This window comes from Camellia sinensis, unplaced genomic scaffold (genome assembly GCF_055761805.1).
Source record: "Camellia sinensis isolate YWXY unplaced genomic scaffold, ASM5576180v1 Unanchor643, whole genome shotgun sequence".
NCBI lineage: Eukaryota > Viridiplantae > Streptophyta > Magnoliopsida > Ericales > Theaceae > Camellia > Camellia sinensis.
The window spans coordinates 22,038-35,011 of NW_028129516.1; the positions used below are offsets into that span (position 1 = coordinate 22,038).

Genomic DNA, 12,974 nt, shown 5'->3' on the forward strand with positions numbered 1-12,974 from the left:
CAATTCCTTTCACAGCATGATGAGGAACATGGCAGGCCAAGAAATTTTAATGCTAAAGATTGAAGCATAGGAGCAGGAGACCCACGTGTAAACCACCAAATAAGTGGATCCAATACTCCTCTATCAATCTTTGAGTCAAAATCTCCAAACATATCCAAACCTCCTGAAAACTTGGCATATTCCACATTTACAACCCTTCTCTCCTCTAAATTTGGAAAGTATTTTGTAAGAAATAAATTGATAGATAGAGAATAAATTTTATGTATTATTGATTGATTTGTTGATATATTGTATTACAATGATTCATGATTCCTATATATAGAAGAGGGTGAGTGTGTAGTAGGTAAGGAGTAGGTGAAGTGGAGGTGGTAGTGGTGTAGTGGGTTAGGTTTAGTGGAGTAGGTGAGGTGGTAGTGGTGTAGTGGGTTAGGTTTAGTGGAGTAGGTTTAAGTGGGTGAAGTAGGTGGAGAGTAGGTGGATTTTAACAGCCCCCCGCAAACTCAAGGGGGATAGGAACTAACCAACTTGAGTTTGGAGAGAGTAACAAAACAAGAAAATACATAAAAATAAAAGAGGATAAGAGACACTGTATGGTCGTGTCAAACCATTGGTGAAGACACTGGATGGTGGTGTCATAACGTTGTAGAGGACACTGTATGGGGGTGTCATAACCATGTAGAGGACACTGTATGGTGGTGTCATAACGGTGTAGAGGACACTGGATGGCGGTGTCAGACCGATGTAGAAGACAGTTTATGGGGTCATGTCGGACCGTGGCAGCAGACAATGTTGTGACAGTTGTGGTGACAGTTTACGGAGTCTTGCTGGACCCTTGTAGAAACTAACCGGAATCAATGTCGGGACAGTTTACAGAGTCTTGTCGGACCCATGAAGGAGCTAACCGGAATCAATGTCGGGACAGTTTACAGAGTCTTGTCGGACCCTTAAAAAGTCGCACCCTCAAAAGGTGTGCCCAATCTTTCAAAAGGCGTGCCATCAAAAGGCGTGCCCAATCCATAAAAAGGCGTGCCATCAAAAGGCGAGCCCAAGTCATAAAAAGATGTGCCGGACATGATGGCGAGGCACGTGAGTGCCTTGGCTGGCGCGCCCGTTTGTCGTCTGGCGTCAAGTGGCGCGCGATACGCGTGGCTGCCTCGCTATTTAACCAAGGTTGATGCTGAGGCTGAGGCAGACAAAAAACTTCGGAAAATCCTCTGAAAAAACTCTTCCTTTGCTGAGAGAGAAACTCTGTAATACTCTGTAACCAACCCGTCTCTGAAACACTCAGCAACATGGCCTCTTCTTCCCGTCCAGCTACCCAGAACATGGCCTCCTCTTCCCGTGGTCTGCTCACGCTCTTTCCAGAACTGAACGAGTCCACAAGAGAAATAACTGGTGCGGTGGCCAGTGAACCTCAACCAAACACCTCTGGTTTTGCTCCGTTGAACTTTCCGATGCGGTCGGTGGAGCAAAAAATGGCGGTGCAAACTGATATTGAGGCCAATCAGTATACTCTGAAGTCATGTGTGGAAACCATGACTGCGGTCACAAACTTGTCGCACCGGCTGCAGAGCAGGACAAATGAGGTGCAACAGTTAAACTCTCAGCTGGCTCTGCTCCAACGCATGTATAAGGATGCGCGAGCAGAGATAAGTGTGCTAAAGACAGAAAACAAGGAGCTGAAGCGGAAGGCCACCGTGATGTTCCGATTTGGAGGGCCACCATATGCTGTAGTGGAGGAGCAGGGAGGAGGCAACTTGCTTGATGGTCTAGGAAGCACGGAGACCGGACTGGCACGGGACACCCAAGATAAAAGTAAGAAGAAGAGACCTGCAGTAGAGTAGAGAAGGGAAAAGAAAAATCCCACTGTGGGTGTGGTTGTGTTTGTTTGTTTGTTTGTTTTTGTTTTTTTTTTTGTTTTTTTTTTTTTGTTTTAAATAAAAGATAAAAAGTTGAGGTTCAAAGAAAAGTTGGGCGGTGGAAAATGTGATGATGGTTTTGAGTGGAGAATATTTTAAAAGATATTTCTCTCTTTTTTGTGTATGATGATGTCTGCTCCTCTGCCGACATCACAAACCCTCTTCAGCCTCAGCTTTCTTCTCTTGGAACAATGGCAGTGGCCGGAAGAGCCACTGCACTTGCCGGAGGCTGCGTTTTCCGACGAACTGCACTTTCTCTTCAACAAGGGCGGTTTTCCCGCAGAGGAAACCTGCGACAGATTCGAAATCTGAAACGCCGACGACGACGAAAGTTGCTTGCTGTCGGTGTCTCCCGTCAAAGACGACATGAACGAGGTGGTGGCGCCGGAAATCGCCGGCGAATATGAGGAGAAATTAATTGATTTCGACGCCGAGTCTTTCCGATCAATAACCCCATTTTTCACGATCATGAGGTGGTCGTGCTGAGATTGAAGATGGTGGTGGTGAGAATTTGGGTGAGGAACAGCGAGAGGAACTTGTTGGATTGGTCTCGGGCAATAGATTCTAGTCGATTCAGAGACTTCTTTGGAGTCTCTGTTCTGGTTTTGAACCGGTAACGCCAGAGGGGCTCCTCTGAACCGGGCATGGCCGGTTCTAGTCCGACCCAGAAGAGAAATGACTCGCTTGAACTTGGTTACAGCCACATCAGCAACTGCTCTACAGTCCATCTCTATCTCCATAGTCGATCTCTGCTCTGAATTAGCTGATAATTGACCCTCTTGTCTCTGTTGTTGTTGTTGAGACTGAGAAAGAAGTCTAATGAGCTTCTCAACACTCTCTCTCATGATTTTGGTAGGGATGATCATGCATCCGCCAACCCCAATGCAGGGAGTATGTCCAAGTTGAAGGAACTTGTGAAGAGGCACTCTGAGCTCATTAACTACTCAATCTACCTCTGGATAGAGAAGACCACAGAGAAAGAAATTAGTGAAGATGAAGATGAGGAAACAAAGAAAGAAGAGTTTCAGGTATGTGTTTGTGGTATGTGTTGAAAATTCTAGCGGACTAGGTTGAGGTCCAGCGGGCGGCCAAGGCGAGGTTGCCGCCCGCCGGTGAAGCAAGAAATACTAAGGTCTTATACTTGAAGCACTTGTTTCTCATACTTGAAATTTCTTCGTCCCTATGAGGAGGGACACAATTGGGATTTTCATTGAGCCACGTTGAACTATAATACCTAGATTACAACATTAGAAAGTTTCAAAATTAAATTATGTTATTCATATTAAAAGACAAATGTCAACAAAAAATGTAATTAGTAAAAGTATGAATTAAGTTATTACCTCAGATTCAAAGAATGTGCAAGGCAATGAAGAGGAGTGTTACTTTTGGCCCACCTCTCAACTAGTATATTGTGCACAACGGAATAAAAGATTGATTCCTCATGATCTAGCTTCCCTTCATGCCTAAAGATGCTTGCCTTCACCTTTTCAATCATGGTGTCCCACATTTCATAGACTAAGTGAAGGCATGGTTTGTCAATCTCACAAAACCTAAGCATCTCATAGATAGGCAATGTAAAAGACAAAATGTAATCAATCTTATCCCACCACACATCATTCAATAATTTTTCCTGCACAGATGCTGCTTTCCCAACATTGTCTTCTTTGTAAGAAACCCACTGGTCACTAATAACCATTGATTGGAGGCCATGCTTTATAAGTTTAAACCTTTTGAGCATGACAATGGTAGATGCGAAACGTGTCTGCAACAGCAAGCAACTTCAAGGGTACGAATTCATTGAAAATAGCTAGCCGCATGGAATGGTTCATGATGAAGTTTTTGATAAACATCACATCATCAACACAAAGTGTGATCCAGTGACATTCATCATAAGCAAAAGCATTACCCCCTGTTTCCTTTGAGCACAAATGTTCTTAAGAGCAAGATTCAGTGTGTGAACTACACATGGTGTCCAAAAGATATTCGGGTACTTACTTTCAATGAGTAAACCAGCTGCACTACACACGAGAGCATTATCTGTAATGACTTGAATGACATTCTGATGTCCAACTTCTTCAATTGCTTGACTAATTAAGTTGGAAATAAAAAACTTGTCTTTATGCTCACCTTCACAATTAACAGCTTTCAAGAACACTAACCCAGCTTCTGATGCTCCCATAAAATTAACAAGGGGCCTTTTTTGAAAATCAGTCCATCCATCTGAAACAATACTCAACCCTTTTTCCTTCCATGATGCTCTAGTTGGCTCCAACAACCTCTCTACATTAGCCCTTTCCTTTTGAAGCAATGTAGTCCTCAGCAAGTTATAACCGGGTGGTACATAACCAGGAATTGGATTGTTGGCAGCAAATTGAAATGCACTAACATAATATGGGTTCCTTGATAAATGAAAAGGTAACCCCGCTAAATAAAACATGCGAGCAATCTCAGAATGCAGTTGTTCCCGAATAACTGGGTTGAATGCCTTTTCTAGAGCAGAAGTTCCAGTAGTCTTTCTTTTTCTTGGCTCATACCCCTCCATCCTAAATCCTCCAGTATCTAAAGGCCCTGAACCTATTGAAGTAGATTGGCAAGTGGAAGGTGGTAAAAGAACTTTATTAGGCATAGCCATCTTTAACCTTTTCTCAGCTTCTTCAATTTTCCTTGCATTTCAACAAGGTGTTGTGGAGTCACTTTGGGGCACACTCTAATCCCATTGCCAGAAAGTTTTAACAAATGTGCCTTGACCCTAAAGTATGACCCCTTGTACTCATTTTGACAGTAATTGCATTTAAACCTAGTATTACCACCTCCTTCTCCCATTTTTTCTAGTTTTGTAACATAACACCAAAGAGGAGCATGATCACCTTCTTCCATTGGTGTACCACTTGTTGAACCTAAACTTCCCGTACCCAAACTCATTTCCTAAAATTTATAATTTTGGTAAACAAATAAAACAAAACATTAATGTAGCATCACCCATAACAACCATAATGCATCACCCATAACAAAAAATTCATCAATTCAATTAAATTTCAACAATATAGCATCACCCATAACAACCATAATGCAATTCAAATTAAGGGGGAAAAAATTTACAAAGTTCATTTATTTATCAATAAGTTTATTTATTTATTGATGGCCAAGATTAAGTTTACAAAGTTTATTAATAAGTTTATTTATTTATTTATTAATAAGTTTTTTTACCTTATTTGATTTATCAATAATTTTACAAAGTTTATTAATAAGTTTATTTATTTATTTATTAATAAGTTTTTTTTTACCTTATTTGATTTATTTTGTTTTATCAGGTAATACTGAATACATACAAAGTTTTTTTTTTTTTTTTATATATCTTATTTGATTTATTTTATTTTATTTTATTTACAGAGTATACATACAAAAAATAAAAAATAAAAAATAAATATAAATAAATATGTGACTGCAAAGACAGACGATATAGATAAAAGGGAGGTTGAGAGAGAGATCGACCGAGAGGGGGGAGATGAGATCGAGATCTGTCCATCTCCACCCAGACTAGACAGATCGAGCGAGAGGGAGAGGGAGAGGGAGAGGGAGAGAGAGAGAGAGAGAGAGAGAGAGAGAGAGTGAGATCGAGCGAGAGGCAGACAGAGAGGGAGCGAAAGGGAGAGAGAGAGGGACGAACCTGATCGACGACCGTGGAGCTACTGTTCGAGACGAGAGACGACGACGAACTCCTCCTTCACAGCTGGTTGCTGTTCGACCTAGGTCTAGGTAAGTTGGGTTGATTATTTTTTTTTTTTTTTTGTGTTTTATTTTATCTTATTTTGATATTTTATACTTTGACCCCATTTTAAGTTTTTGAAATTTTTTTTTGCCCCGCCGTATCCCAAAAGTATCCCGACTGTATCCTCGCGTATCCTAGACGTATCCGAAATTCAAAAATTTAAAAAAAAAAATCGGATACTTTTTTTCCATATCTGATACGTATCTCGCCGTATCGGACGCGTATCCGATACGCGTATGGGGGCCATTTCGGAGTATCTATGCTTCATAGATCGGAGGTGACCGGCGATGTGCTGACGTCATCATCCGTACGATGACATCAGCACTGTATGGACGAAATCTATACCCATGGGCTCGAAAATCTCTCCTGAGATTTATGGTGATTTTTGTGAATTTTTTTATCATCCTTGATGTGAGTTTTCTATTTTCTAATGTTTTTCATATTTTTTGGTACCTCTCTTTGAATCTAGTTTTGGCCTTTTTTTTCCTAGTTCTTCTTGCTGAAATCTATCCTATAGAAGCCGAAACTTAGCTCCCTAGTGATACTTGGTGTTAATTTGTTGTTCTGATGTGGTTGGGTGAGTATTTGGTTCAAATTCGTGCCTCAATTTATTTGGCAGCTTCAGTATCTGTTCAGTAGACTTGTTTTTTTCCATTTCTACCTATTGGAATTGACTATATAGGGGCTAAAATCCTTCTACCAAGGGATAATTGATCTTCAGTGTTAATTTCTGCAAATGGGTTGTGTCGGTTCAATTTAGGTCTAAATCTGTTTAATAGATCTGTGTCTTCCCCACTTATGCTTGATTTGTCATGGATTCTTATTTGTTGAGCTAGTTCGGTTGCCTGTATTGGTTGTTATGGTTACTGGTTGCTGTGGATAGTGACTATTTGCAAGTATTTTGCTACATTTGTGCTCGTTTGTTGTGTATTCTGTGTGATTGATAATTATGGCCGAGATTAAGGATAAGGCTATGGCTATGGCTGTGGGTAAAGATGATGACATGCCTAAATCTATCACTACAAAGAAATTGAATGGTGCCAACTACTTGGCTTGGGCTCATGCAGTCAAAATTTTCTTGCGTGGCAAGAAGAAGTCTCGCTTCCTTAGCGAACTCCCTCCTAGCACAGATGATAAAGCATATGACGATTGGTGAAGTTAGGATTCTTGTGTTATGGGTTGGATTTGGCACAGTTTGGAGCCACATGTTGCCACCACTGTGAAATTTTGTGATACCTCTAAGGAAATATGGGACTCCATTGCTAAATCTTTTTCGCATCAGAGTAATGTCTCTCGGGTCTATGAGTTATATGAGCTCTTTGCTATCCGCCAATTCGGCCTATCCCTTCCCGAGTATTATAGTACTCCCAAGACCTTGTGGGATCAGTTATTGTAGCATTGACCCTTCACTATTGATGCGAACAAACAAAAACAACATTAGAAAGAGTTTATGGTGGCTTCTATACTCTCCAGCTTAGATCTTAAATTGTGGGGGTTCAAGGATCAAATTATTGCCAGTGAGATTCTCTCTTCTACTACTAATGCCTATTCCCGGCTGTTACGTTCTTCCTTGGGTTAGGCACAACCTACAACTGGGTCCTTTACTTTGTCATCTTCTGCAATGGTCTCTAGTAATGGAGATTGTGGGCCTACTCAAGGGGGTTTTCATGGCCCATTTGTCCTTCAGGGCTCTTCTTACAGTTTATGAGGTTCTCGCGGAGGTGGTTCCCATGGTAGTACATCTTGTGGTGGTGGTTCTGTTAGCATATTATATTAAGTGATATTATATTAGCCGAAAGGTAGCCGAAAGATACACTAGGGTCTGTCTGTAATCATTTTATGCACTCAGGGATAGCACTCAGGGATCATGTAATTGCATTTCTTGTAAACCCTAATCTTAATCTATAAATAGGGGGTGATATTCTATCATTCCCCAAGCTGGTTACCCAAACTTCATGGTATCAGAGCTACACCTCTAGGGTTAGGGTTCAAAACGTACCTAGTTGGATCATCTGCTGGGTTGATCTCCTTCAGCCGTCCTCTGCTTCATCTTCGTCCCTCCGCTCGTCTGCTTCGTCTTCATCTTCGTCTGCTCGTCTGCTTCGTCTGCTCGTCGTCCTCATCTCCCTCGCCTTCCGTCATCGCCCTCGTCGTCCTCATCTCCCTCGCCTTCGTCACTCTGGTATCTCACACCCTTGATATATATATAAATATATGTATATATATGCTGATATATATTAATATAACCTGATTTATATATTTATATATATAAATACATGTTTATATAAATAAATCAATATATATATATATAAAAAAAAAAAACAAAAACAAAAACAAAAAAAAAAAAAACAAAACAAAAAAACACAAAAACAAAAACAAAAACAAAAAAAAAAAAAAAAAAAAAAAACACAAAAAAAAAAGAAAAAAGAATGGTTTCTTAATTTTTTTTTTTATGTCTTTATAGTAGTCATTGTGCCTGTTATCTCACTACCACTTTCCGGGTTTGTGATTATCACTAGTTTTTTGTTGCGGGTTCGGTAGTATTGTATCCATGACAGATTCCACCAGTGTGTCCCCTTCTTCTCAAACACCAAAGAGTGAGAGTCCCATTCTACCTACTACCATGACTGAGAACCCCAACCCTAGTCTGAAAATCACCACCTCTCTATTTAATGGTCAAAACTACCTGGCATGGTCTCAAAGTTTGACTTTGTTTTTGAAAAGCAGAGGAAAGATGGGGTATATTGATGGCAGGATACAGGCACCTAGTACCACTGACTCAGGTTATGACCAATGGGAGATTACCAACTCTTTGATTATGAGTTGGCTTATCCATTCGATGGTTCCAGAACTTGGTGAGGGCTACTTGTCTATGGAGACCGCCCAGGACATTTGGGAGGCTGTGGCTGTTACCTATTCCCGCAAAGGAAATTTTTCACAGGCATTTGAGTTGCGCCGCTCTATTGAGAGCTCACTTCAGGGGGAGCAAACTGTTCTTCAATACTTCACTTTTCTCACCAACGGCTGGAAACGCCTTGACCACCTGGAAGACTATAAGCCCGTTTGCCCTACTGATTCTATCGGGTACAAAAAGTTCATCGCACGGGAACGGGTCTTTAAATTTTTGGCCGGCTTAAATGTGGAATATGATCCAGTTAGGGGTCGAGTTTTGAGTATGGATACTCTTCCTTCATTTCAGGAGGCATTTGCCTATGTACAAAATGAGGAGAGTCGCCGGTCTGCCATGATGTCCCCTGTCTCTACTGACCGTTCCGCATTACTGTCTACTCCTCGAGATGGCCTCAGCCTGCCTCTTTCGTCTGCTAATAAGGAGTCTGTATTCTGTGATTATTGCAAGAAGCCGCGGCATACTCGTGAGACATGTTGGAAGCTTCATGGGACTCCATCCGGGGGTCGAGGTGATCGGTCTGGTTCTCGAGGAGGTCGGTCAGGCCAATCTAGAGGACGTGGTTCATATTCCCGAGCTCATCAGTCAAGTACCGTTGATACCCTTGAGTCTAAATCTACTTCTGTTATCCCAACTTCTAATACTGAGCTAGAGGATGCTTTGCGCCAATTGTTGGACCGCCGATCTTCTACTGCTCTCAGTACCGCTTCCTCGTCCTTTGCCCGCTCAGGTAACTTAGCATCTTCTCCTTGTGCTTTCCTGTGTCATACATCATTGCCTTGGATTATTGATTCTGGTGCCTCAGATCATATGTCTGGCTCCTCTGATCTTTTCTCTGTCTATAAGCCCTCTTCAGGTCAGGACAAAGTTAGGATTGCCGATGGTACTGTTTCTTCCATTTCTGGAAAAGGTTTAGTCCAAGTCACTCCTCCCATACATCTATCTTCTGTTCTCCATGTTCCCAAGTTTTCTGTTAATCTGTTATCTTTAAGTCGTCTTACCCAAGATTTGAATTGTAGTGTGACGTTTTTTCATGATCATTGTCTTTTTCAGGACCTTGTCACGGGGAGGACGATTGGCAGTGGTAGTGCAGAAAATGGTCTCTACTTCCTAGATCAACCGGACAAGCTTGCTTATTCTTCCACCACGTCTTCTACTACCTCCACTGATTTATGGCTGTGGCATCGGCGTCTTGGACATCCCTCATTTCATTTACTTAAGCATTTATTTCCTTCTAGTTTTGCAAAACATCATGTGTCTGACTTTCTTTGTGAGTCTTGTCAACTTGGAAAACAACATAGAGCTTCTTTTGCTCCCAGTTTGAATAAAAGCTCCGTTCCTTTTTCATTAATACATTCTGATGTTTGGGGTCCCTCTCGTGTTCTGTCTGTGAAAGGTCATCGCTGGTTTGTTACATTTATTGATGATTTTTCTCGTGCTACTTGGGTGTATCTCATGAAAGATAAGAGTGAGGTTTTCTCTGTGTTTCGCACTTTTCATAAGATGATTTGTACTCAGTTTGGGGCCACTATCAAAATATTTCGTTCTGATAATGGCGGGGAATACATAGATTCTGGGTTAGGACAATATTTCTCTACTCATGGCATTATCCATCAGACCTCTTGCACCAATACCCCTCAACAAAATGGGGTGGCCGAACGCAAGAATCGGCACCTTCTTGACATGGCTCGGTGTATGTGTTTTTTTATGAATGTACCTCGGCCCTATTGGGGTGACGCTGTTCTCACCGCTGCCCATCTTATTAATCGTCTCCCTACCCAGGTCTTGTACAAACAGGCTCCGCTTCATGTCCTCCTTGGTTCTCCGTCCTTGTTTTCTATTCCTCCCAAAATATTTGGTTGTGTCTGTTTTGTCCATAATCACTCTCCCTCTCGTGGTAAGTTGGACCCTCGCTCCCTCAAGTGTGTTTTCCTTGGTTACTCTCCTACTCAAAAGGGGTATAAATGTTACCACCCTTCTTCTCGTAAGTGGTTTGTGTCCATGGATGTCACTTTCTTTGAATCCCAGTCCTATTTCTTGTCCTCTCCGGTGTCACCGTCCTCATTTCCGGGGGAGCCTTGGTGTGAAGTGAGTCCTGTGCCTCCTATGGAGGAACCAGTTGTTCTTGCACCACCCGCTACTACTGTGCTTCCTATGGAGGAACCAGTTGTTCTTGCACCACCCTCTACTACTGTGCTTCCTATGGTAGAACCAGTTGTTCTTGAACCCCCCTCTTCTACTGGGACTCTAGAACCCACTGTCACCAAGAATACGGACGGGCATGTTTATGTCCGGGACATAGACAGAAAACAAGTTAACTGGATACACGGGACCGTTTCTGCTACCCCACTGCCATCTCCTGCTTTTGATGAGAGTCGAGGTAACTTTGAATCTCTCGAGTCCATTGATCTTGATATTCCTATTGCCAAGAGGAAGGGTGTGAGATCTTGTACTCAACATCCTATCTCACAGTTTGTATCATACTCTCATTTGTCATCCTCATACAGAGCGTTTGTGTCCAATATTTCCTCTGTTAGCATTCCTAACCATTTTCAGGATGCTCTTGCTACCTCTGAATGGAAACTAGCCATGATTGAGGAAATGAAAGCACTTAGGAAGAATGGCACTTGGGAATTGACTGAGTTACCTTCGGGCAAACGACCAGTGGGATGTAAATGGGTATATACTGTGAAACACAAAGCAGATGGGTCTATTGAGCGTTACAAGGCAAGACTTGTGGCAAAAGGGTTTACTCAGACATATGGCATTGATTATCAGGAGACCTTCGCACCCGTGGCTAAAATGAATTCAGTCAGAATACTTCTCTCTCTAGCAGCTAATCTGGATTGGCCGCTTTATCAGTTTGATGTCAAGAATGCTTTTCTCCATGGTGACCTCGAAGAAGAAGTATATATGGACATCCCTCCGGGTTTTGAGGATCATCAAACAGAAGGCAAAGTATGCAAACTTCGAAAGTCATTATATGGTCTCAAACAGTCTCCAAGGCCTTGGTTTGAGAGATTTACTCAGGCTATGTTTAAATATGGCTTCAAACAAAGTCAGGCAGATCACACATTGTTTGTGAAACATTCCTCACACGGTAAGACTACAGCACTTATTGTTTATGTAGATGACATAGTTCTTACAGGCAATGATAGTGGGGAAATACCTCTGTTGAAGAAATATTTAGCTAAAGAGTTTGAAATCAAAGACTTGGGCAGCTTGAAGTATTTTCTGGGAATTGAAGTTGCTCGCTCTAAGGATGGGATATTTATCTCACAGAGAAAATATGTGCTTGACCTGTTGAAGGAAACTGGGATGCTTGGCTGCAAGGCATGTGCCACCCCCCTGGAACCCAATCAGAAATTAGGGGATGATGAAGGAGGAGAAGTTGTGGATAGGGGGAGCTATCAACGACTAGTGGGTAAGCTCATTTACCTATCTCACTCTCGTCCTGATATTGCTGTTGCTGTCAGTATAGTTAGTCAGTTTATGCATGCTCCTCATCAGATTCACCTTGAGGCTGTCATGAGAATCTTGAGGTATTTGAAGTCTGCTCCTGGTAAGGGTCTGTATTTTTCAAAGTATGATCATCTTCGTGTAGAAGCATATACAGATGCTGACTGGGCTGGGTCAGTATCTGATAGGAGATCAACTTCAGGGTATTGCACATTTGTTGGCGGCAACCTAGTTACTTGGAGGAGTAAGAAACAGAATGTGGTTGCCAGGTCAAGCGCAGAAGCTGAGTTTAGAGCTATGGCACAAGGTGTGTGTGAACTTTTATGGATCAAATTATTGTTGCGTGATCTAGGTATTGATCAAACGGACTCCATGCGGTTATACTGTGATAATAAGGCCGCCATCAACATCGCTCACAATCCAGTTCAACATGACAGGACAAAACATGTTGAGATTGATCGCCACTTCATTAAGGAGAAACTCACTAGTGGTATCATTTGTACTCCCTTTGTCCAGTCTGGTGAACAACTTGCTGACATTCTCACCAAGGGGATTGGCACTAAACCATTTCATGACATATTAGTCAAGCTGGGCATGAGAGATATCTTTGCACCAGCTTGAGGGGGAGTGTTAGCATATTATATTAAGTGATATTATATTAGCCGAAAGGTAGCCGAAAGATACACTAGGGTCTGTCTGTAATCATTTTATGCACTCAGGGATAGCACTCAGGGATCATCTTGTAATTGCATTTCTTGTAAACCCTAATCTTAATCTATAAATAGGGGGTGATATTCTATCATTCCCCAAGCTGGTTACCCAAGCTTCAGGTTCCTGTAGTGAGGGTAGTAATGGACCTAGTTCTCGCACACATGGTGATCGCAAGTGTACTCATTGTGGTTCCCAAGGTCGTACTGAA

The 12,974-nt window shown here is 41.9% G+C and overlaps 2 protein-coding genes across 2 annotated transcripts; both read right to left on the reverse strand.

Annotated features, from left to right (window-relative positions):
- Positions 1–226: 226 nt before the first annotated feature.
- On the reverse strand, positions 227–2,788 carry LOC145818903 (putative WRKY transcription factor 7). Its single transcript, XM_082912927.1, has one exon. It carries the CDS (start codon positions 2,783–2,785, stop codon positions 2,015–2,017), a length of 771 nt encoding a protein of 256 aa, XP_082769053.1. The 5' UTR covers positions 2,786–2,788; the 3' UTR covers positions 227–2,014.
- Positions 2,789–2,855: 67 nt separating this feature from the next.
- Positions 2,856–4,551, reverse strand: LOC145818902 (uncharacterized). Its single transcript, XM_082912926.1, has 5 exons — positions 3,915–4,551; positions 3,773–3,828; positions 3,260–3,681; positions 3,061–3,153; positions 2,856–2,874 (listed from the first exon to the last, which is right to left on the reverse strand). The coding sequence occupies exons 1-5, from the start codon at positions 4,549–4,551 to the stop codon at positions 2,856–2,858; spliced, it is 1,227 nt and encodes a 408-aa protein (XP_082769052.1).
- Positions 4,552–12,974: the final 8,423 nt, after the last annotated feature.

What these genes read in the sequence shown, in the direction of transcription:
- LOC145818903 (XM_082912927.1), bottom strand. Translation starts at nt 2,785, where the DNA reads ATGATCATCCCTACCAAAATCATGAGAGAGAGTGTTGAGAAGCTCATT.
- LOC145818902 (XM_082912926.1), bottom strand. Translation starts at nt 4,551, where the DNA reads ATGGCTATGCCTAATAAAGTTCTTTTACCACCTTCCACTTGCCAATCT. An exon ending in AGCTGGTTTACTCATTGAAA is followed by an intron (nt 3,829 to 3,914) that starts GTAAGTACCCGA and finishes CAAAGGAAACAG; the next exon opens with GGGGTAATGCTTTTGCTTAT. An exon ending in TCACACTTTGTGTTGATGAT is followed by an intron (nt 3,682 to 3,772) that starts GTGATGTTTATC and finishes TTGCTGTTGCAG; the next exon opens with ACACGTTTCGCATCTACCAT.